The sequence below is a fragment of the Magnolia sinica genome, chromosome 19, assembly GCF_029962835.1.
Source record: "Magnolia sinica isolate HGM2019 chromosome 19, MsV1, whole genome shotgun sequence".
Lineage (NCBI taxonomy): Eukaryota > Viridiplantae > Streptophyta > Magnoliopsida > Magnoliales > Magnoliaceae > Magnolia > Magnolia sinica.
The window spans coordinates 14044354-14071268 of record NC_080591.1 but is presented as its reverse complement, the minus strand read 5'-3'; the positions used below and the strand labels follow the sequence as shown (position 1 = coordinate 14071268).

Here is a 26915-nt window from a genome sequence, read left to right as displayed (position 1 = left end):
TATTTAATATGTTGGATTTGTTCGAGTACCATAGCGAGGTATTTGACTTGCAAGATGAAGTCATCGATGTGGATAAACAACTCCTGAAGAAAAAGCAGAAAAAAGTTGAACAAGTGATGCACATGAAGACTGTTGATACTTGACGGGGCCAATACAAACAATGCTTGGTGAAATCCTAGATTGGACCCAAACCTCTACTGCTCGTATGAAGTGTCAAACTAGCAAGTGTTGAGTTCTTTCCAACCCGGGGAGATTGATGCAAGCCCATGGCCCACCATAGGGCCTAAAATGTACTGATTTTGGATTATTTATTTATAGATTTGAGGCCTATATATCAATAGTTATAATTTACTATTTGTAGGAGACATGGAGGGATATGATGGATGATATGGGGCTAATTTAAAGATGTGATTGAAGATTTTGAGAATTATTTCCTAGATTTGCTTCTACTATCATTAGGCTTGTAACCATCTTAAGTAAATTAGATTGATTTGAAATCAATCTCTTAGTTGGGAGGATTCTCATTAAAGATTCATTTAGGGTCTATAAAATGGAGGGTGGTCCTAGTAGGCATTCCAAAATTTTTTAAGTGTGAGTTTTTCTTAAGTATTGTAAGAAGAAGTTTGATATCAATAAAGTTATTTCTCTGTCTCTACTCAGTTATTCTTGTGGGTGTACTCTTGTCCATTTCTTTGGTGATTCGGGTGTCAAGATCTCATTGACTCGATAACTGGGTTGCACTATCATCCTTGCCCGTGCCTAGGAGTGATGTTTTCTTTGATTTCCCTATTGGCTGTTTCAGTTGCCTTCTTTTGAGAATTTACCTTGCCATGCAATGTGCAAAACTATCATCCCATTGAATGTGTGTACAGTTTATCCATAACCATCTTCAATTACTTGGATGAGGATGCTTACAGGACACTATTTTCCCATTATTTCAGTTCCATTTTCTGGTTGCTTGTCTTGCAGGACTCCGCCGACAGGCCAACAAGCTTAAATCTGAGGTGGCACCCAAGTGCCCACCTGTTCCCCAAGTAAAGTTTCTAGGGGAATTCAGTCCAAACACAGTTTAAACCTGTTACTTGGTTAGATAGCATTAGGCTTGTTGAGGCTTCCCAATCCTACTAAGTGAGCTTGGTGTTTGGAGTGGCAAGGAAATGCAATCCACATTAAGCGGGCCAGCATTTTCTCTGCTCCAACAATTGGTTAAGATAAGAATAGGGTTGAACCATTCTTATTAACATCTTCAAAAAAAAAGTTCTTATTAACTCAACCACGTTTGACACTAGCACTTTTTGACAACCTTGGGAACCGTCGAACAGCAGGTACCTAAATGTATCCTTGTATACTCAAAGAGTAGTGTGTTGAAAATTGTAAAACTACTGCTACATATAGTACCCCACTTCTTTGTATGGCCTAATATGGACTACTTCAGGGAAGCACTTTTGAGCTGCAATGATTAAATCATAGTTGCTATTGGTATAATTTTATCGTACAAGAAGGGAAGTATTGTCATCGTTGCAGAGAAATTTTTTGCTCTTATATCAAATGGTTGACATAAATCAGTCTATTTCTTTAAGGACATGAATTCTTAGTGAAATATTCACTGATAAACTTTTTTTTTTTTTGGGATGAAGGCAGCTGAGAGCAGTGATACTGACATGGGGGTGACAAACAAGGGTCCAAGGTACTCTCCCTCATTTCTTTCTCTTCGCAAGCCAGAAAGCCCTTCTAGCATGGGAATTTCTCAACAGCGTCATGTTTCCTTGGAAAATTCTATGATGATCCCTGAAATGGAAGACTGCAGTCCTAGGTCTGAATTGGATGGGCCCAAGGACGGGTGTCCCAAGGTGCTACCTTTTGAGTTTAGAGTGCTTGAAGGTTGTCTTCAATCTGCTTGCAAGTGCCTTGAATCTGAGGTACATCTTTTACTTGTTTATGGAATCTTATTAGCGTCTCCTTTCATTTCAATTGAATAGAAAGATAGGTCAAGTTTCTTTATCTTGTGTCATAGTGTTGGCATGGGATTACAGATCAGTTTCTACTATCGATGAGATTTCTTTCTGCACATTGATCAAGTTCAAAACCCACAGATGCCAGTGTGCAGCTGTGAGCATGTGCACACATATATACATTCAAACACACAGTATATATATATATATATACATGCACAAACATATAATACAAACACACAGAATAGTGGGCATGACATGTGAAAAGAGAGACGCGCAAGCTACTGGCATAAAATTTTAAAATGGCAGAAATGTCCCTGGAGTGGGTAAAATATCAACAGTTAGTTGTGAGGAGGGAGGGAGAGAGGGAGGTCTATACATGCACTAGCTACTTGTATAAAATTTAAAATGGCAAAAATGTCCCTGGAGCAGGTAAAATATCAACTACTGGTAGCTAAGCACGCAGAGACGATCCAAATTACCTGAATACCATTCCTTTTGCTTGAAATCCCTTCCAATGTCCTTTTAAAATCCAAAGTTTATGAATCTACAAAGACTAATTGCATGGGTAAAATTGTCCCTGTCCACTTGTGTTATATGTGGCAGAGATATATCTAGGAGAATGCTTCAATTGCGCCAATGCCATCTTATATAATGGTCATAACAGGCTATTGTTGGGCCCATGTGGCATGTGTACAACATCCAATTCCAACATGTTCAACTGGTGCACCCCACCATGATGTGCACCTCCTGAAAAAATCAGGTGAATCTAATCATCAGGTGGGCCATGCCATAGGAAACATTGTACAATAGCCCAAAATCCTTGATGATGCACATGGGGGCACACCTGATGATTTGCTTGGGCATCCATTTTCATGGTGGCAACACTGTTGGGTGCCATAGGCACACCACGGTAGGCCCCATATGGAATTTGAAGGCTTTTGGTTGGTTTTCCATTGTTCTCTACGGTGTTGCCCATGATTAGTTTGGTGTGATTGTTGAGCTAAGTACATATCATGGTGGAGGGAGGGAGGGATACGTATTGTACCAGCTGGTGCTATGCAATGAAGTATTCTATGAATGATCCTACTCCTTTAGCCAATCGTCAGCTACTTGCATGCTTTGTAGATATTTAGTGTCCTTTATAAGGAGAGAGGCCTTTGACTTAGTAGCTGCATTTTGATGGTGTGCCAGCTTGGCGTGAATTTTGTTCCTCTCAAGTACCTTATGAGACTAATGAAAATACCTTTTTTTTCTCCCTTATCGTGCAACAGTAAAATTTCTTCTTCTTCTTCTACTTCTTACCAATTATGAATTACATGGTAATCTTCTGCATGTTGGGAGTATATTTGAAACATTCCACTAAGGGCCTGTTTGTTTTGCCAATTACCCCACTAATGCAAAGGAAATGTGTCATCATTAAAATTTTACCACCACCAAACCAAATCGTGATCAAATGCAAATGTGTTCAGGAGACAGGTAAAGGAATTTGTAATCATTGCACCTTTTTCATGGCATTATCGTGAAAATCTCAAATCTAAACAGCAACATCAATGTATTTTGGTGATGATTTAAGGTTAAAGTGATGTAAAAATGCCATCATTAGGATTTTACCGCCGATAGACCAAACATAAGAATTGGTGGCCAAATGCAGATGTTGTCAGGAGACGGGTAAAGTAATTTGTAATCATTGCATTTCAGTTCTTCCTTGCATTGTTAAGTTTGCTGAAGAGTTATATTTTGCTGGTGCTAATTCTGCATGCAACTTATATTTGTTACAAGACTTTCAGCAGTTTGGTTGTTAAACTGCTATTTTTTCTTTATTATTATTCTGAATAGCACAGTTAAAGTACTTCTACCTTACATTTATTCAGACTTCCATGCTGGAGAAAGAGGCTTATCCCGCTTTGGATGAATTGACCTCTAAAATCAGCACACTTAATCTTGAACGTGTTAGACAGATAAAAAGCCGCCTAGTCACAATATCTGGGCGTGTCCAGAAGGTAAGAATGATGAGTTAGTTATTACTCTTCCTGGAAGACATGAATAAGATAGCGAAACCTAATTCATTAGTTATTTAATATTAATTTGGAAATGAGTTATTTGTATTCCAAGGGACCAATATTTTTCAATTTGAATGTAGCTTACTGTTTGGGATGTATTATGACTTGATTGATTGCTTATCTTTTATTCAGAGCAGTTTTTACTGGGAATCTTTGTTAATCTTTGCTTCTTGCTGTTCCAAGCTTTTATTTAAATACATTCATGTTTTTTAATTCTTCTACCCAAGTGGACGTAAATGATAAAAATAGTTGAAAATTAATAAAGTACTATATAGAAGATGAGTGAAGTTTGGATCAATTGTCAAATACTCAATGTCACCCTGATGATTGTAGTCTGGAGAATATCTACCTAACTATGTAACTTTGTGAATTGAAGATGAATGAAGTTTGGATCAATTGTCAAATACTCAATGTCTCCCTGATGATTGTAGTCTGGAGAATATCTACCTAATTCACTATGTAACTTTGTGAATTGCATTCTGAACCAATTTGGGCCAGTTCAGGTATAATTTAGAAATGGCTATGAATTGTACAAATCGAACAATAAATTTTGGTTCTCAACATGTTAAACTATATTTACATATTTTGGTACATTGAGGAGAGTGATGTGGTATGATGATGGAGTATGATAGCCATATATATATATGTGTGTGTGTGTGTGTGTGTGTATATATATATATATATATATATATATATATATATATATATATATATTCACCTTCAATTGTACACATGACATCTATGGAATCAAATTGTGCAGATCAGTGGATGCACTGTAGATAGGTCATCCCTAAGTTAGAATGATCCTACCTGTGATTAATGAACATTTGTTTGTCAAATTGGGACTGCTGACCATATTTTAATTTTAACACTTTCTCACATGCTCACCTATCTCCAAATTTGTGCATCAGCATAGTAAAACTTCTAGTCTATGACCCATCTATGGTGAGGCCCACAAGTGGACTATTTAATTAGTCTAACACATGCTAGTTAATTGAAGGAGAATAGTGGAATACTGAACTAATGTTCTCAAGCAAGCCAATAAGCAGCCCACTTGTTAATTCAAATATAGTGAATTGTGAAGTACAAACTGTAACGTTCCGGAAAAATACGTATAAAGACCTGAGTACCACCTCAGGCAGAAATCACTAAGGACCAAATCCTTTAGAAATTAGACGAGAATTAACTAAGTGCTAAACTAAATTATCTGTGAAATTAGCACTAATCACTTTAAATACGAACTGCAAGACCCAAAACTAGCAAAATCGCTAACGCTACATTACCTAAAAACCTAGGATCAATCTCAAAACTCGATTGCTCTCGGGAGCACACCGAAACTCCGTATCAGACCTGTACCGTACGTCGAAAGTCCAAATACTATGAACTTATACGGTTATGACTGCCTTGCTGGACTTGACTACCACTTCGGAAATCAAATCCAGATAGTGTCCAGAAACGCACAACTTGAGCTCGGAGCGAAGTGTGTGAGAAACGAGAATATCTTTAGGATATGAACTAAAACTTAAGTGAATTGAGCCGTTCGCTTGTAGGCCAATTTTAAGGATTCAGACCGTCAGATTCCGACCCAATTACACCCTCGGATCAGGAAAAATTTCCAACACATGTCAGTGAACTTGTGGCCCTGATCGAGTACCAGTGATCGTCGAACTGAAACTGGTCTTCCGCGGTCGATCTGTAAATCTGATCGGACTGAAAACTTAGCCTAGCCTACATCCAATGTCAGGGAGCTTAAGTCCGACCGCACGTAGAAAAGGGGCCTCGGATGTGCTCCGCTGACCGAAACGCCACCTTGTTTGGCTATAACCTAAGTATACCATGGCCCCTGGGGTCATCACCAGTTCTCGGCCTATATAAGGGCCTTAAACCCCCTCTCTCCCTTCACATACGAATTTGCAAATCTCCTTTTTTTTTCTTGTTTCTTTTATTCTCATAACCTATTCACTATTGTATTTCCTTTTCTTTGTTTTGCCAAATAAGGCCACCCTCCAAATTGATCAATTAACTTGTATGCCTCAAGTTGTCCACATGTTGGAGAAACTAGGCTTTCCCAAATGTAAAGGTACTTTATTAAAAAAAATTTAACTTTTTTATTTTGTACGTGTGGTATTGAATCGTTGCAGTAGATTTTATATGATCATCATTCTGAATTTTAAGTAATTTTGATTAATAATTTTTTTTTTTTTAGTGGGGAAAGGCTCCTTTTACAACCTGTGGATTATTCCTGAAATCCAAGAACCACGTCATGATGGCCAGGGCCAGCTTTTTAGTATACTACGTTTTTTGATATGCTTTTATAAAGTTTTTTTGGGTTTTTCTTATAAACCCCTTAAAATAAAAAAGGGGGAAAATTTAAGAACCGGGAAAATGTGGGGGGGAGTAAATTAAAGAAAACCGAAAATGTAACAATCTACCTCTTTAACCTCACTTTAAACCAATTAAAATGGAAATCCTGTTGAAATATCACTAGAGTTGGCCGACATCACTAGCCCCCCTAAAAGAAGGGCCGAAAAACCAAACCTGGGCTGGCTTTGGATGGCCGGCCCATTAGTTTGTGTTTCTTGTCCTTGTTAGGGGGGGGGTCGTAATACCTTCAGTTTTTCCTTAGGCTTTTTTGCTTGTATATTTTCACTGAAAACTTTTCTTATAAATTTTTTTTCATAATGATTTGGGGTTAATCAGGCTTATCAGTACTTCGAATATTTCCCAACAAAAAATGGTGCAACAACTCTTCATTTATTCAACCTCATTCACTTCTCCATTGCATCATTAATTATTTCTTTATTATTTTGATATTTTATTTTGTTAATTTTTTTTTTATAATCTTTTTCGAAGTCCTTGATCAAATAATAAAACCAAAGGCAGAATTTTCGAAAAACTATTTTTATATGAATTTTCAGGCATTTTATTAGTTTGGTTTTTTTTTTTTTGGATTTATTGTCTCATTTTTAATTTTTTTATTCCAGAAAAAAATTAAATAAAAAAGAATTTCAAATGGACCAATTTCATATAATTTCAGAGAGTGATGTGGTATGATGATGGAGTATGATAGCCATATATATATATGTTGTGTGTGTGTGTGTGTGTATATATATATATATATATATATATATATATATATATATATATATTCACCTTCAATTGTACACATGACATCTATGGAATCAAATTGTGCAGATCAGTGGATGCACTGTAGATAGGTCATCCCTAAGTTAGAATGATCCTACCTGTGATTAATGAACATTTGTTTGTCAAATTGGGACTGCTGACCATATTTTAATTTTAACACTTTCTCACATGCTCACCTATCTCCAAATTTGTGCATCAGCATAGTAAAACTTCTAGTCTATGACCCATCTATGGTGAGGCCCACAAGTGGACTATTTAATTAGTCTAACACATGCTAGTTAATTGAAGGAGAATAGTGGAATACTGAACTAATGTTCTCAAGCAAGCCAATAAGCAGCCCACTTGTTAATTCAAATATAGTGAATTGTGAAGTACAAACTGTAACGTTCCGGAAAAATCTGTATGAAGACTCGAGTACCACCTCAGGCAAAAATCACTAAGGACCAAATCCTTTAGAAATTAGACGAGAATTAACTAGTGCTGAACTAGATTAACTGTGAAATTAGCACTAATCACTTTAAATACGAACTGCAAGACCCAAAACTAGCAAAATCGCTAACGCTACATTACCTAAAAACCTAGGATCAATCTCAAAACTCGATTGCTCTCGGGAGCACACCGAAACTCCGTATCAGACCTGTACCGTACGTCGAAAGTCCAAATACTATGAACTTATACGGTTATGACTGCCTTGCTGGACTTGACTACCACTTCGGAAATCAAATCCAGATAGTGTCCAGAAACGCACAACTTGAGCTCGGAGCGAAGTGTGTGAGAAACGAGAATATCTTTAGGATATGAACTAAAACTTAAGTGAATTGAGCCGTTCGCTTGTAGGCCAATTTTAAGGATTCAGACCGTCAGATTCCGACCCAATTACACCCTCGGATCAGGAAAAATTTCCAACACATGTCAGTGAACTTGTGGCCCTGATCGAGTACCGGTGACCGTCGAACTGAAACTGGTCTTCCGCGGTCGATCTGTAAATCCGATTGGACCGAAAACTTAGCCTGGCCTAGATCCAATGTCAGGGAGTTTAAGTCCGACCGCATGCAGAAAAGGGGCCTCCAGATGTGCTCCGTTGGACCGAAACGGCCACTGTTTGGCTATAACCTAAGTATACCATGGCCCTGTGGCCATTCCCATCAGTTCTGGGCCTATATAAGGGCCTTAAACCCCCTCTCTCCCTTCACATACGAATTTGCAACCCTAGGAGAGAGAAGGGAGCAAAGAGAGAAGGAAAGAGAGAGAGTGAGAGAGAAAGTGGGAGAGAGTTCTTGGGATTCAATCCCATCGCTCCACGTGCTTAACCACCCTGTCCGTATCGCTATTCCGGCGATTCTGACTCCGTTCTTAGGTAAAAAATCCTAACCCTAATCTGTTTTAGGGATTCAAGTAAAGTAAATGGTGAAGTAGCTAACCTATTTCATGTTATAGGTTGCCGTTGTGTCGTAGGCGAGGACTTGGTGTTTAAATTGAGTTCGTTACGAGTCTACCGGCGAAAGGTGCGGACTATAAACGTTTAAGTTATGGTTTTCAAGGCTTTCAATATCAGTTAATGATTTATGATTGACTTGATTGCTATCACGTATGCTTAGATACGATGTTTTCCGTATATTACACATATGTGTAACTATGTTGATTTTAATGCATTCTAAGTGTTTGTTGAAATATCTGAATGTATATGGAATTGTGATTTGTGCTTGCCATGTCTATTAACCTAGAATACATGATTGTTGTATGTATGACAACTCCCTTGTGAAAGGGTCTGCTATAATATACGTTATAACTAATATATTATATGTATGTTTATATATGTAGTCTAAGTGTTTGATAAAATGCCTGAATGAGAAAATGTTGGCTGAAATGTGTTTAAGGAGGGTATTGAGATAGGATTCTCAATTACCTTATCTTTAGTTACAGTTTCCTTCATGTAACCTACTTACTACTACGTGCTTTATGGATGGAATGCTATGTATGATAACATGTATGCTATGTGTTTGTCAAAATGCTCAAATGAGATTTATATTTCAATTGTTCGTCACATGCTGTTTGGACTATCACATATGAATGCCTAAAGTGTTTAAGTATGATTGGGACTACTGCGTAGTCCAGGCAATCGGTAACAATTCCGGTTTAGTGGTGAATTAGTTTCGCCACATAAGACACGTTCGATGAATCCGAGTCGTACGACGATTGTCGATAGTGGTACCTTGTCGATTAATTTAGCATACGCTTGTACAAATCGAACTTGTCAAGTAACCCGATTGGCCTACTGTGTGTTTACCATGTATGGACACTACTGCTTGAACCTAAGGTACCTCTTACTAATGTAAAGACCCGTTTCAACCATGGTACCACGATCCGCCAAGACTCATGAGCTGGGCATGGTGGTATGGGACATCGTGGTCGAGCTGTCGGCCTACGCTGGGGTGACGAACCTCCCCGTAGTGACTAGTGAGCAACCCAAACTCGTGAGCCGAATATGGTGGTATGGGACACTGTATTCGAGCTGTTGCCTACACTGGCGCAGCCTGACTGTAGTCCCCAGTCGGGTTGGTGACGAGCCTTCGAAAATAGATTGCCAGTTGGTAGGGCGTTAGTGGAGTGACCTCGAGTATGAAATAGGCTTACCCCGGTGTAGCCTGGCTGTGGTCCCCAGTCGGGTTAGTGACGAGCCTTCGAAAATAGACTGCCAGTTGGTAGGGCGTTGGTGGTAGTGACTTGAACTTGCCCATCGTATGTGACTGCTAGGATTGACGACCTTAGATGGATCAATGTTTGGGTATATGATATAAAGGGAGGTACCTTAGCTTCCCAACCTGCTGTATGAATAAGACTAATTAAGAACTTGGCTAATCATGTGCATGCACCGCATTTGCATGTGCCTTTGGCGTTGGAGTTGAGCACAGAGGAAGGGTTGCATGCCGTGATTGTGAGATGATATCGCAGAGGGAGTGCAGGCGAGGGCATGCATCATTATCACATACCATCCTTGCATTAATAAGAGTACTTAGGACCTGATTGTTGTGTTGCTTTATCATTACTGCTAAATTGAATTGATAACATGTTAACCTTTGCTTTATAGCTCCACTGAGTTAATCACTCACTCCCACGTTACGGGACGGTGTTTTAAACACCAACCAGACCCTATTTTAGTTTCAGATGATGGCGATGCTTACGAAGTGGAGTCGGACTTTTATGATGATGAGGAGGGTTTCTCCTATATGCAGCTATTAGGCGAGTCTATGTAGACCATGTTCTGATCGATGGGGTTACAAGGATGCTGATTAGACGCCATTACACTTGTTATTTTGCACTTTTGGAACACCTATGTATATTCATTTTGTTCATTTTTGGAGTATACATGTATATATTTAACTTGGTAACATGTCACACTCTGGAGACTTACAACAGTTTATATATTTTATATATCTATCACAGTCTTCCGCTTGCGTAATTTAACAGTCTCTGGAGTATGATATGCTGATTTGGTATAATCCCATTCATGTTTAATGCACTAATATGGACAACATTCAATCATCATTACCTATGTTGCATAAGTGATGCATTGGAACTCGGGAGCTGAGCTTCTGCTCGACCCCCGATTTTCAGGGTGTTACATAAACCCAAACTCCTACACAAGTTAACTAGTTGTAGACACCTCACCTGACATGGGATTTCCTTAAAATCATTTGATTGGATCAGATTAGGAAGGTGTTGCTCCCAAGCTCCTACTTCGCAAGGTTTACCACTGTAGGACCAGACTAGCAATGAGCCCATTTTAAACTGAAAAACCAAACATCAACTTGCAAAGCAATAGGAAGGGTGGGACCAGGTTGTGGCAGAACCAGATCCCATCCGTCCTTTTAATTTCCATAAAATTTGGGTGTGGAAATCAGTTTTCTGAATTGCCATCACAACAACCTGCTGTAGTGAGACCAGGAATTCAGATTTGTGCTCACAACTGACACTGGTTTGGTAGGTTCTGTCCATTTTGTTAAAAAAAAATGCTAGGCAGTCATTCCTTTTTCCCATTCGCAGGTTTTTTGGGGAGATAACCATGTGTCCCCTATGCATGCACCTTTGCCCCTCAAACCTTCTGAATTACCAAAGACCAATACCAAAATCTATAAATAAGACCCCTTGCCTCCGAGCAGAGGGCCTTTGAACCTCAAGCATTATTTACACTTTTCCTCCACTCTCTTTCTTTTGCTTCAAGAGAAAAACCAAAGAACCATCATTCTTTGGAGAGGAGGAGTAACAAACACCTAAAGATAAGGTAAGGGATTTAAGAGCTTTACAATCTCCTTCTTAGACATTGACAAAGAAGTGAGCCTCAATCCTTTGAGGTTTTGAGAAACGGCTTTCAAACCTTTGTGGGTGGGAGAATTTTGAGGTTGTTCTTTCCTCTCCCAGATCTTTAGGTCCTGGCCGTCTATAGAGAGCAAAAATGATTTCAAGATAAGAGTTGAGATATTTATACTGTCACATTTCCATCATCTCTTACACCCCATGGCTTGTCTTCTCTTTATTTATTTATTTTAGTTGAATATCTTTTGCTTAAAGATATCCTTATTTTATTTATTTATTTATTTTAGTTGAATATCTTTATTTATTTATTTTATGTCAAAGTAAAGACTGCATGCAAGTGCTGGTAGTGAAGGTGCCTAATATACCTTCCTTGTTAGATATAATTCAAATTGAGTCCATGTATTTTGGTATTTTTTGAATAAGTCAAAACCCATAGGTCTAGGTGTCTAGTGTGTTGGAAATGTTCAAAGTTTCAGTTACTATTCTACAGGGGTTGTTGGGATAAGTTAGAGAAAAAGTAGGATGTGGTTTAACGTATGCAAGCTATGGAGTCTATTTAAGTGGTTTTCATGTATTGAGTTAAAGTGTGTGTGTGAATAATATTTGTAGGAAATACAGATGGAAGAGACAGATTTAAGAAACTTCAATAAAATATTATTCACACACACACACACACTTTAACTCAATACATGAAACCACTTAAATTGACTCCATAGCTTGCATACGTTAAACTAAATCCTACTTTTTCTGTAACTTATCCCAACAGCCCCTGTAGAATAGTAACTGAAACTTTGAACATTTCCAACACACTAGACACCTAGACCTATGGGTTTTGACTTATTCAAAAAATACCAAAATACATGGACTCAATTTGAATTATATCCAACATTCCTTCTCCATAATGGAGGTCCTTGCTTTGAATCTTTGAGAAGCTAGACTGTAAGTGGAGTTTATTCAATCAAATCTCTAATGCTAACCTTTGGGTTATTTGCTCCATGGTTCCCTGCCTCCCATAGATTCTAAGAATTTTTGGCTACGGGTGACTCCTAGCAGAATTTTTGGTCCATGGAATGTGGAAAGTGTACCCTGCCTGATGAATGGCCCCACTATCCTTGACACATGCATTGTCCCACCAAATCTCTAACACGTGCTGCCACCTCACATGAGGACCCTTCGTTGAATCATGACTCTTTCAGTTACCCTTTTTTTTTTTCAATTTTTATTTTTATTTATATTTTTATAGGATAACCAGTCCAAACAACAATTGATTGTATGGCTGGAATAATCCAGTCAAAGTGATTCTTGAAAGCTATGGTCAATCGCGAGTGAAGGCTATAGCCTATAGGATAGATGACAGTCTAGATCAATGATCACACAGTTTTCAATCAATTTTGACATTCCATTTCTCATTGATCTAATGGTTATCAATGCTTGATAAAAGTGCCTTGAGAGTTATGGTCATTCAAAGGTGGGGGTACATGATAGGTGGTTGAAATCAGTAATCAACAGTTTTTTTTTTTCAATATTATTAATTGAAATTATCCTTGATTAAATAGTTAGAATCATCCAATTGTCATTGATGAAATTATTGAAGTAATTTCATTGATACACCACACTCTCATAACTTAAGCTTTTAGAGTAAATGGTTGTTTGACATGTTATTAGAGTGGAAGGTCCTATGTTCGAATCCCGAGAGCAGCAAATTTGCCTCGGTAATATATTATTCTCCCACGGGGGGTCAAGAAAATAAGGTCCAACCCAAGGATCGGGAAATCAAGCCCGGCCTGTTTATGGTGTGAGTGTCCCTCCACCATTGTCAGATGTTCCCATGTGGAGCTCCCACCCTGCAAATGCGGGGGGGGTGGTATTGAAGTAATAAAGTCTCTTGATATACATTGATACACCACACTCTGACAGCTTAAGCTTTTGGAGTAAATGGTTGTTTGACATGGTATCAGAGAGGAAGGTCCTATGTTTGAATCTCGAAAGCAGCAAATATGCCTCGCTAATATATTATTCTCCCACGAGGGGCCAGGAAAATCAGGTCATTGAAGTGATAAAGTCCCTTGATATACATTGATACACCACACTCTGATAGCTTAAGCTTTTGGAGTAAATGGTTGTTTGACATGGTATCAAAGCGGAAGGTCCTATGTTCGAAGCACGAGAGCAGCATATATTATTCTCCCACGGGGGGTCAGGAAAAATCAGGTCTAGCCCAGGGCCCCTAAAATTAAGCCCGGCCTATTTATGGTGTGAGCGTCCCTCCAACCTTGTCGATATGTTCTTGTGCGCTGGGGGGGGGGGGGTGGTGGTGATATACATTGATACACCACACTCTCATGGCTTAAGCTTTTAGAGTAAGTGGTTGTTTGACAGAAATGGTTATGGTCATCCAATTAAAGTGATTATTGAGAGGCACTTACAGTCTTTCAATTTCAAAGATTTTCAGGGCATGATCCATCCACCATATTGTGGGACGAGGATAACTGAACCATGGCCACACTCTTAAGAACTGAAAACTTGATTAGAGTATGCACGCTTCAAGTCTTCAATATACTATTTGAACGATTTGGATATACGTCTACATGACATGTCTAATGGAATATTAGCAAGTGTATTTTCTTTACATGAATTGCAAAGGTCTTGGGGTATTTATGCCCTTCAATTTTAATTTTCCTATTTTCTGAAATGAAATAATGCAAAAGTGCACTATCTTGGTTCCCAAAATAGAAAAATAATTGTAAGATAAAAAATTAAAGTGATTGTAGATATCATTCTCAAATAAATATCCAAACTATAGAAAACTTGGAGCAAGTCTTCTAAAACAAGCTTATTTTACAAGGGTTGTCTACGGAGCCACTGTGGTGTATAGTAAATCTAACCCTGTTCATCAAGGTCACCCAATTGTGAAAGTTGGATCCACAATCCAACCATCACGTGTAACACTTGTGAATTTTGAGGTTTTGGGTGGTCGTCCATTGTTTTTTAAGGCGTGGCGCACTTGGTGATTGGACATGCATGATTCATGGGGCATCCCATCATCAGCTGGGGCTCACCTAATGCATGTGTTAGGTAGTACCAACTAGCATATATTGCTTTTTTCCAACTTTCATGTGGGACACCTTGTGAATTTAGAGGTTTTTGGGTGGTTGTCCATTGTTTCTTATGGTGTGACACACTTTGTTGGACATGCTTGATTTGTGGTGCATCCCATCATCTGGTGGGGCTCACTTAATGCATGTGTTAGATGTGTTTGGGTAGTCTTCACTCGCCTCATGTGGGTAGTCTCCACTCGCCTACATTGCTAGATGTGTTTGGGTAGTCTTCACTCGCCTACATTGCTTTTTTCTCACTTAATGCATGTGTTAGATGTGTTTGGGTAGTCTCCACTCACACAACTCCACATGTGTTTGCATGTATGATTATGAACCATGTGTGATTTGAGCTTTCCGTAGGGTTAGAAGTAATGTTTAGATCTTTTGTCGAAAAAAAGGAGAACTTCACTGTTCACCAATTGGTAAAAAGATAAGGGAAAGTAGACTTAGATGGTTTGATCAATGTACAACGGAGACCAAGAACATTGTCAGTTAGGAGTAGTTGGTACAAGTTGAAGGCTCTAGAATGGCAAGGGGAAGGCTCAAAAGGACATGGGTGGAGGTAGTAAGAAAAGAAGACTTGATGACCTATCATCTAATTGTAAGTTAGCCGACCCCAATTAGTTGGGATAAGGCTTAGATGATGTTGATGATGATGGTGTGGGTGACAATGTTCAAAGCAGTGTTTTAAATAGCACTTGTAGCATAGCGCTACGTAGCATAGCTACATAGCGTAAGTCCATTGTAGCATACGTTACAGGGGTCGTAGCGTACGCTATAGCTACGTAGCATGTAGTGTTTGTAGCATACGCTCCAATGTATTTTTTTCTCTAAAAATGGTAGAAAACTCCCATCATAAAAAAAAAAAAAACTTCAAATGTAAAGTTAAAACCAAACCTTCCTATGTTTACTTTCACTTAAATTGGTGGTGATCTTTTGTTAAAGTTGGTGTGAAACTCACACACTAAAAGCCTCTTACACACTAACAACCTTTAAAACTAAAAAGAAAATGGTTTTAGAAAGAGGGTTTTCGAAAACCCCTCTTAAATTCTGAGATTTTTATTTCTTTTCATACTTGTGAATTGTGACTTGTGGTTTCAATTAGACATTATTAATTAAAGTGGTTTGCTTATAAAGTTGTTGATGCAGTAATTATTTGATTTGTTTCATAACTTTATTGATTTTTTTTTTTTTATCACTTTATATATGTGGATTAACTTTTGATAAATGATAATTAATAACTTTTTTGAACATGCTTATACTTGAAAAAATGAATCATTTTTTAGGCATTTTTATATTTTTTTCTTTTTTCTTACAAGTTATCATATTTTTCTTACCTTTAATTTTTTTAAAAAAAATAGAAGTATCATGTAGCTTTTTTTTTTTTTGCTCAACTGTACGAACTCTTGCTTTGCTCAACTGTTCGAACTCTCGCTTGCACCGCATAATTTCAAATTAATTCAGAAATAATATCCAAAAATTTTCCTAAAGCACCTACAAATACATAGTTAAGAATAACTAAATCACTTACGGCAAGAAGCTTCCAAGGCCATACCAGAGCTGGCCTTTGCTTATTCAAAATCATGAGCTTTTTAAAACTGAGAGGGCTTCCTTTGTGGTGGCAGATATAATAGCATCCGAAGCATTCGGCAAGTAGTAATATTTCCCTTGGGCAACTCTAGCAATTTCCTTGGCAAATCCAGTTGATACAAACTTGTTTTCAGTGTCGACTACTAGAAGAGACATCCCTGCTTTGTATATTTTCCCAGCAACATCTAGAATCTCATCCTTCAGGATCTGTAGATCTTTTCAATGATATGTTGGCCCTTCCATCTATTATTGCGACAATCATAATATGTCCAACATCACCGCTCTTCTCGGCATTTAGCCCAACTCTAACAGCCATGCTATGGCCATGAGCTAAAGGAGAACCTCCACCACATGGAAGTCTCTCTAGACGTTTTCTCGCCATCGCAATGGATCTTGATGGAGGTAGAAGAACTTCTGCAGAATCTCCACAAAAAGGAATGATTGAGACCTGATCTCTACTTGTATAACTCTCAGCAAGTAACTGCAGTGCTGCGCCTTTTGCATTCTGCATGCGGTTCAATACAATGCTCCCACTAGCATCAACCACAAATATTACCAGTGCTCCGGCTTTTCGAGCCATTCTTTTCGTTCTCATATCTGTCTTTTCCACGAACACTCTCTTAGTTTTTTGAATGTCCTTCTCCCTACGTAACTTCTGATATGGCGCAGCTGCTCTGAGGGTCACATTGACAGCTAGTCTCTTCACAAGACCTTGTATGGTATCGACAAGATAATCAGAGAGAATAGAAATCCATAATGTGAAAAAAGCAAGCCAACAGACTGCTTCCCACCAAGTTATCTCAAGTATCATGTAGCTTAAGCTACATGCTACGCTATTTATGCTATACGCTACAAAGGGATGAACACTACGCAACACGCCACTGCTATTTAAAACACTGGTTCAAAGTAAGTTGATGGTACACAAATTTCTATTTTTTTTAAACAACCATTCATTTTTTCTGATATGATGTGGCCCACATGAGGTGTGAAATGGCTTGATTTCATGTCAAAAGAGCTAAACAAGGTAGCACACTTGATGGAAAGCTAAGATCTCATAAATGTGTCACATTAGGACTCTTGTGCCTGTGTGTGGATGTGTACGGGTCTCACGTTGTTGAATGAGCAAACCTCCAAAATAGGATAGGTGGATAAGTGGGAGAACCAGAATCCTTGACAACATTTGTTTCACTCGGCATGTAAAACACTCGATCTCTGTGGGACCCACCATGTGTGTATGTAAAATCCACTCCGCCCATCAGCTTCCATCCTTGAGTGCAGGCCCAGGTAAAAATAGCCAGATCCAAAACTCGAGTGGTCCACACCCCACAGGAACAAAGGGGTAATGCTAACAATAGGTTTATGTGGAGTCACCGCGTTGAGCATTTTCATCAAAACCTAACCAAGATGAAGTGAATATACGAAAATTAGCTTGATCCAAAACTCAAGCAGGCCACACAACATTAATATTTTAGGAGCAATTTTACAATGTCTCGTTGGTGTGGCCCATTGGAGTTTTTTTATTAGTCTGATCTTGCATCAGTATGGTTCAAATAACGGTTCTCACTTGATAGACACAATGGATTTTACATTAACAATATGATGACCCCATAGGGCTTGGTGCAATTTCAATCCACACATGGGATTTGTTTTACTCCGAAATAGGAAGTTTGGTTTTGCAAGACTTTAATTTAGTAAAATTCATGAGTGGCATTCTCTCTTCTTCTTTTTCGTAGCTTAAAGAGGATGCCGCACGTGAATTTGGAGGTTTTTGGATGGTTATTCGTCGTTTTTATGGTGTGGCCACTATATGATTTTATAGGCTTGATTTTCGAAGAATATCATCATCATAGTAGAATCATGTAATGGATGGTTCAGATGGCATATAGAAAACATGGTAGGGCCCACGATAGACAACAATGGACAACCATCCAAATTCACGTGGTGCCCACATTAAGGTTGGATGGGCTTTATTTTTTGTGGCATCCAACTTTCATGGTGGGGTCACCCTGATGGACGGTTTGGATATGACACACAATGTTCGAAATATCGGTATCGCGTTACGTATCTCACCCTTGGGATACATATACGTATCAGTTATCGCATGGGATATATCGTTTGTATTCGGTAATTTATAGCACCTATTGGGAAACATGGGAAAACATTGGGAAAATGGTTGAATTTTTCAATGAAACTTCAGGGATTGTTAAAAAATACCTTAATACACACTTTTAAATCATAACATCTCAAAAAAGAAGTGCACATAATAGGTTTCCTTTGTATAGGGTCTTAAGCTATGCGTCGTCTGATTGAACTAATGCAACTATATTCAAATTGAATGCATAACATTTATAGTATATGTGATGATCATTTCATCCAACACTCCCAAATATTTTGAAATTAGTCTCAATTGACAACTGGTAGAAGGGAAATTTCAAAAAAAAAAAAATAATATTTTTTAATTAAAAATGATATTTATTTTCCAAATTGATGAGGACTTAACAAATCAGTAGATCTACCCTCATACATGCTTGATTTCATGTTTGGAGTGCAACATTGCAAGCAATTTCGGAAAAATTGGGGAAATTTAGAAATTGCCACCTACACTCAAATTTCGAAATTAGAGTGTATGTGATGATCATTTCATCAAATATTCATAAATACTTCGAAATTAGTCTCAATTGGCATCTAGTTGAAGGAAAATTTCGAAAAACACAGGAGAACATGCGGAACCAATGGATATCAAAATCAAAGTTTCAACTCCATAATTTTTCATGCAAAACATGAAGAGCCAATGGATTTGTTACCTTTTGACAATGATTTAACATAGTTAAAAAAAAAAGTATCAGAAATTGAAAATGCTCATCGGATCAAACATGTGGGATATATCAGAACTACCTATGCGTTTCGTATCACACAGGTGAGATACAAGATATATCGTGGTATATATCGGCTGATATTGTCGATATTTAAAACATTGATGACACATACTGTAAACAAAGCAAAAACAATGAAGACTTTGAGGAAAATGATTCTCCTTTGCTTTTCTGTATTTGAGACAACCCTGAAGGGTTGAATTTATAGAGTTCTATAACGACTATACAAGGTAAAATGATAAATACAAAATCTTCCATTTATACATTATCTATCTATAGAATCGGCTATACAAGGCAAGACATGTGACCTATCTAACATCCCCCCTCAAACTAATGCGGGTCATCGACAAATAATAGTTTGCTAACTAAAAATGAGTGGTGTGCAGAAGTGAGGGACTTCGTGAGAATGTCGGCAAATTGATCATGGGAAGCGACACGTGGTAGCGAAATGAGCCGAGACTGAAACTTCTCGTGGATGAAGTAACAATCAACTTCAATATGCTTTGTCCATTCATGAAAAACCGGATTAGAGGTAATCTGAATGACACTTAGATTATCTACGTGGAGTGGAGTAGGATCTTGTAGATGAACGCCCAAGTCAGAAAGAAGTCCACGTAACCAGATAATCTCAGTACATGCTGCTGACATTGCTCTATACTCGGCCTCCGTGCTTGATTTGGAAACAGTGGCCTACTTCTTACACTTCCAAGAGATGAGAGAAGTGCCAAGAAAAACATAGTAGCCAGTGGTAGATCTGCGGGTGAGAATACAACCGGCCCAGTCAGCATCTGAATAAGCACGAAGATCCAGAGAGGCCGTGGAGGAGAAGAACAGAGATCGATCCAGAGTTCCACGTAGGTACCGTAAGATGCGCAATACTGCAGTCATATGAAGAGTTCTAGGAGCAGAAACAAATTGGCTGACAACTTGGACCGCGTAGGCAATATTAGGACGAGTCATTGTTAAGTAAACCAGACTCCCAACCAAACGGCGGTATAATGTGGGGTCTGCAAGGAGTTCACCATTGTCACGGTCATATCGAACGTTAAGTTCCAAGGGAGTCTGAACTATCTTCTGATCCGTTAAGGAGGCCAAGGCGAGAAGATCCTTGCTATATTTATGCTGGCTGACCAGGATTCCATGGATAGAACGCGAAAACTTAAGTCCAAGAAAGTATGTTAGATGACCTAGGTCCTTCATTTTGAAGGATGACTTCAGAACATCCTTTAATGCCGAGATGCCAATATCATCGCTACCAGTTAGAAGTAGGTCATCAACATAAACGAGAACAATGATGATTCCATGCTCAGAGGTGTGTAAGAATAAGGATGGATCATGACCACTTTGAGTAAAGCCAGCTCCTATAACAACATCATGAAAACGTTGGAACCATGCCCGAGGGGCCTGTTTGAGACCGTATAGAGCTTTCTTCAGGTGACAAACATTATCGGCAGGGATTAAAGAACTAGGAGGAGGTTTCAAATATACTGTTTCTTGAAGGTCTCCATGAAGAAAAGCATTTTTCACGTCCATCTGAGTGAGTGGCCAAGAGTGAACTGAAGATACTGCCAGAAGAGTGCGAACAGTTTTCATCTTGGCCATAGGAGCGAATGTCACATCATAATCAATTTCGTGTTTCTGTTTGTATCCCTGAGCTACAAGCCGAGCTTTGTATCGATCTAATGATTCATCAGACTTGAGCTTCACAGAATAAATCCATTTACTGCCAATTAATTGGTGGTCAGGAGGTCGAGTAACAATGTCCCACGTATTGTTATCATCCAATGCTGCAAGTTCTTCTGCCATAGCCTTCTTCCAACAATCATGACTGGTTGCCTGATAGTATGAAGTAGGAATAGATATAGTATGCAGGGTAGTATTCATGGCAGACATAGAGTATATCAAGCGATCAAGCTGTCGATGTTCACGAGTGGAACGACGTACCATGATAGGATCTAGATCGGTTACAGGTACAGTAGGGAGAGTAGTAGGTGATGGATCTGTACGTGGTCGTCGTGAATAAAGCTACAATGGACAAGGAGGTGGACTCGACGCAACCGGAATGTCAGGAAAAATAGTAAGACCAGGAGAGTCTGGTGTGGGTGAAGGAGGACCAGATGAATGGAAAGCAATATGCTCAAGAAAAATAATATGTCGTGATACCCGTACACGACGAGAGACCGGGTCATAGCAACGAAAACCCTTCTGAGTTTCTCCAAATCCCAAGTACATACATTTTACTGATTTTGGGGAAAGTTTGTTACGTTCACGTGATGCCAGATGAACATAACATACACAACCAAAAACACGAAATGTGGAATATGTAGGAAGAGAACCGGTGAGAACAAAGTAGGGAGATTTACTATTCAGAACTGTGGTTGACAACCGATTAATCAAGTAGACTGAATGCATCATAGCTTCCGCCCAGAAGGAATGAGAAACACTCATAGCTGTCATTAAGGTATTAGCAGTTTCAACAATATGACGATTTTTGTGTTCAGCCACCCCATTCTGTTATGGAGTATCAGAACAGGTGGTCTGATGAGTAATCCCATGACCCTGAAGAAATGTATGAAAATTTGTGGAGAGATACTCTCCCCCTGAGTCAGAGTGGAGAGTTTGAAGTTTTACTTGAAATTGAGTGTCTACCATGCAATGAAATATTATGAATTTTTCAAACACCTGTGACTTAGAGTGCAAAAAGTAAATCCAGGTGTAACAGGTGAAATCATTAATGAATATTACATAATATCGTAGTTCAGAGAGAGACATAATTGGGGAAGGACCCGACGAGCCTGGGGTGCGATCGGATGGGCCTGGGGATGGTCGGACGGAGCTGTTGATGCAGCAGGAGCATACACAGGGATGTGTAGCAAGTGCGTGCACAAGATTGTGCGCAGGGGACGTGTAGCAGGGGTGTGCGGAGGCCTGGGACGATCGGACAGAGCTTGTTGCGCAGGGGACAATCAGACGGAGCTTAGTGCGGACAGAGCTTGGGACGATTGGACGAGCTTCGTGAGGGCCGGATCTGATAGAGGAGGAGCCAGATCTGACAAGGGAGTGCTGGATCTAACAGACAGTGGTGCCGGTGATGAAGAAGATGCCGGATTAGGATCGGTATTTCTCTAATACCATGTAAACAAAGCGAAAACAATGAAGGCTTTGAGGAAGATGATTCTCCTTTGCTTTTCTGTATTTGAGACAACCCTGAAGGGTTGAATTTATAGAGTTCTACAACGACTATACAAGGTAAAATGATAAATACAAAATCTTCTATTTATACATTATCTATCTATAGAATCGGCTATATAAGGCAAGGCATGTGACCTGTCTAACACATACGCCAAAGCGGGGTTCATACATAAAAGTTGCAGGGACGTGCATGGGGAGCTAGCCTCATGGAAAAATGAAATTGTAAAGTCAGATGCATTTAGTACGTGGACTCATAGCGTATTTTTCATTCAAGTAGGGGTATTTTGTGTATGCAGAAGTTCTAAAACACTAGATTATATTTGCTTTTATATGGTAGTATAGATTTAGTAGCTCATACATATTCTTTTATGTTTTCTATTGGTGTTGCCATGTCTCCTTTCTCAAAGGGAATGGGAATCCAGGATATTTAGTCCACTCCCCAATCATTCTGAATTACTCTTTCAAATAACAATTATCTGCATGAGAGAGTTGTAAAAGTAAACCTTGACTATATGGGTAGGTTCTATTGAAGATGGGTTTTTGTCCTTTGCAGCCTACACTCTAATCAAATGTGCCTAGGCTTGTATCTTGTTACTGACTTTTAAAAGCTAGTTGAAATCTTGGACCATGTTAGTTGCATCTTCTTTGTAAATTTATTAATGAAAAGGTTGTTCAGATTTTGGATATTTCTTTTTTAATAAGGATATGATACTCTTCCCCAATGTAGTTTCTTATTTTCAATAAGCCAAGAACTAGTCGAGTCTTGTCAACTATTTTGAAGCACATGATTAACAAGTGAAACCAATGGTAGCTCTGGTTTATTGAAATCTCAACTCCGTTCTTGCCTCTTATTTTGTATAATTTTATAACTTTTGCTTTGGCATTGCTGCTAAGTTGGGAAATTCCATATTCAACTTGGAATGCTGATAGTTCTAAGAACAAATTCTGTTAAATCCTTTATCAACTTACACAGGGAAAAGAAAATCTTCAAACCCTATCATAGATTGATCAAACAATGGTTTGATCACCCATAATATTCATAAAACCAAGGATAGGTAGATTTCCTCTTTTTTTGCACAAGAGTCTACAAGGTATATGTGCATACCCATCAAGCTTGACGTTATCAAGTTTTGGCCTGACTATTTTCTGCTAAAATTAGTTATACCTAACCACTGTGCTTGGTAGAAAATGCTACCCATATACACTTATTTTACCATAACTATGTCATTGTAATATTCTGCTATTAGTGTATGTTTAACTGCTTGGACCAAACACATTAGCTCATATAATTCCCTCTTGGACTCCTTTTTTCTTAATGCTTTCATTTTTTTTTTACCTGGATTTGGCTTCTCAGTTAATAACTATCAGTTCTATTAACTAGCTTCCTATTAATGCCACATCACTAGTTTCCAGGATTTTCTCTCTTTTTTGGTACTTTGAGTTATACACCACCAATCTTATTTGTTCTATCATTATCTTTTTCTAGGTGAGAGATGAGCTTGAACATTTGTTGGATGATGACATGGATATGGCTGAGATGTATATGACAGATAAGCTTGATCATCAGCAATATGAAGAGACCTCATCGACGGATGAAGTAGATGATGATGCATTTAAAATAGATGATGAAAGGCGAGTCAATTATTTGTGTATCATGTGTGGATATTCAATTTCATTGAGCTCTGTAAAACATTCTTGCTGCCCATTAATCCACTATAAAAATTTCTAGATGCATCAATTAATGATTTCTCTTTCACATGACCTGGTTTTTACATGGCCGTGATGGAACTATACACATTAAAACTTTTAGGAGTCATTATGCTTTGTGGTAGTTGACTTTTTTTAGACATGATGTTAAAATCCAGCTATATAAAGGTTGATAGATCTTCAAATTTTCTTTCATAGAGAAGCTGTGAAATTTATCTAAGAAAAGCCAATTACAAGGCACATGAGCTTGGTTCACAAGGAGGGCTGAATTCCACATACAAAGCTGGGAACACTCAATGCCATAGTTAGTGGAAAAGCTTGCTAGGGGTTTTGCTTCTCCCCATTATCAACCCGCCTACACTATGAAGTACAAGATTTGTGCAAAGGACTCATGAATCCACTTTCTTACATCAAACCCTTTTTGCCCATGAAACAACATTGAGGGAATTCTCCTACTAAATTAAGATGATTAACCCTACCTCCAACTTGGGAGCATTTTAAACCAAAGAGGAGGATATCTTATCTTGGCAACAACAAAGCCATTGCACACGGTATGCCAACTTATCAAGAAGAAAAACTACTCTCTTAGTTGACTTGCTACAACTAGGTCAAAATGAGAGTGACTTGGAATTTGAGAGAGACCGATGCTTAGGGAAACCACTTGACCATTATTATAGTTCAGAAACCTTGTGTTTGATTACTCTAGGAAACCAAAATCATAGAACCATCTTTGGGTGTGACCTTTTCTATGTGTGTGTGTGTGTGTGTGTGTGTGTGTGTATAATATATATATCTAGGTTTTACATATTATGAAAAAACCTTCCTTTTGGAACTCTATGGGGGCATTTGGATCCTTAGTAATTTGTTTAAACATTTGAATGGAAACCTCTCAGCAACATTCCTTCTCATGGCATCAAACATCACCATCTTAGTATTTCTCCTATCAGTTAGGGGTTGACTTTTAAATGGCAGATTGGCAAAAGTTCTATAGTTGGCTGCCCACCTGACTATTACTCGGACTCTTGGGTTCTCTCTTATTAAGCACAGGCACCCAAGTTGTCATTGAGTTACAAACAACTTGATTGGATCAGAAGTGTAAAGGGCATCCTCATGTGGTTGGCCTCAATGAATAGTAGGAAGCCCATTAATGCATGTTTATCAAATGCCACTCACAGGCCAACACAATCATCCCCAACACTGCACTTGAGCCTAACTACCTAGGCAGGATCTGATGACAAAATACCCTTCCTGCATCTCTAGCACCAATTGTAATCATTAACTATGTGATTGAATAGAACAATAACCAAGAATTGTGTAAACTATTTCCCTATACGTCCAACAGGTCAAAGAACAAAAAAAGGACTACAGTCTACAAACAATGTTAGATAAAAACTATTCGGGTGTGCAAAATATAGTATCCACATATGATTATGCATTGACAGTTTTATGCAATGTAACATACATGTCTTCAGCATGAATTTTGAGGGATACAAAGAGAAACAATGGCATAAGTATGTGTCACGCCCTGAAATCCGGCACCTGGGTTTATTCGACCCCAATTCTGTATCTGCAGGCATGACTTATGTTTTGTATATTTACATTTCATATTCCATACATATATTGACAAAATAACTTCATTCATAAAATATAACAATCCAAAAATGTAATAATTAAACATTTATTTAAAGAAAAATGTCCATGTTCTGACTATTCAAGATTATCATCAAACACATTTCATCGTAATATTGTCATACTAAATGTTCATTACACTTATTTAAAAAATGGTAAAGAAACAAAAATAAATAAAAGAAAATCTCTTTAAGCTCCTCCATGTGATCCCGATCCTGAAATTTTAAAATCCCAACAGGGTAAGCTGCGAAGCCTAGTGAGTAATCTCAACACAGGTTTCAAAATAATCTCATGTAATATGAATAAAACTGTATAAAAATACAATACGTATTTGGGCAAAACAACAAATAAGGAGATTTAATAAACAAAATGTTTCAATGTAAATTCAAAGAAAAATTGATGAATGAAATCAACATATGTTATACTCCATAATAACATGTGCGGTTTATTCTTTTTAACACCAGGGCCAGTTTACACCGGTTGGCCAACACCCGCGCCAATACAACACCTAGCATGGCAATGGGAACCTCTTGCATGATATGCTCACCCATCCAAAGGGCACTTGGTGAGGGACCCATTTGTACGTTAACTGGTCAAACTACTACCCTACCGAACCTGGCAGTGGGAACCTTTTGCAATCCTGACATGCTCACCCACTCAAAGGGTACAGTAGATGTTCCAAAAGGTACCAGTTGGGTTTCTGGGACTTTTAACCCAAGGGTCTTGATCGCCCCACCTATTTATGCTTTAGGGATTTTCAACCCAGAGGACTTGATCGCCTCACCTATTTTCTGGTGTTTCATAACTATTTTAATGATGCATGATTTTAATATTGCATAAATCAAATATTTCTAAATATCTTCAATGACTACTATTCTTCGGTCAATCCATAATACTTGATGTACATGATTTAATAAACTAAAAACAAAATTTTCAATTACTGTAAATTGTACGTAGATAATTAAAATTTTACATAAAAAATAAAATAAACATTCAACGTAATCTATTAGATCATGGTTAAAATACAATGTAAAAAATAAACATGCAACGTGATTTATTAAATCTTGATTAAAAAGATAAGCATGCAACATGATTTATACGATTTAAGATCTATATAAAAATATATATAAACTCAAGATTTTGCAATAACTTTTAACAAAACAAAATCTAAATGCAAATAAATGAATTTTTTTAAAGATAGGATTAACAATAAGACTATAAAACTTCAATGAAATCATATTAAAGCAATGACAACAAAAATAATAATTTAAACAACATTTTAAGAAGCAGGGTAAGTAATTACGTCAAATTAAAAAGTACATCCAAGATGGCAATTTTGTATCATAAGTA

The 26915-nt window shown here is 38.1% G+C and overlaps 1 protein-coding gene across 4 annotated transcripts in view; it reads left to right on the top strand.

Moving 5' to 3' along the window:
• LOC131234731 (magnesium transporter MRS2-F-like) overlaps positions 1-26915 on the top strand; it is a 63199-nt gene that overhangs the window by 7145 nt on the left and 29139 nt on the right. Inside the window, exons 2-5 of one of the 4 annotated variants that reach the window (XM_058231671.1) lie at positions 1638-1687; positions 1808-1919; positions 3827-3955; positions 23716-23973. In XM_058231671.1, the coding sequence (XP_058087654.1) occupies positions 1638-1687; positions 1808-1919; positions 3827-3955; positions 23716-23958 (534 nt within the window). In that variant the 3' untranslated portion in view covers positions 23959-23973. Of the gene's footprint in view, positions 1-1637; positions 1920-3826; positions 3956-23715; positions 23974-26915 lie in introns of those variants that run through there. The other 3 variants (XM_058231669.1, XR_009165762.1, XM_058231672.1) reach the window with 3 other exon arrangements.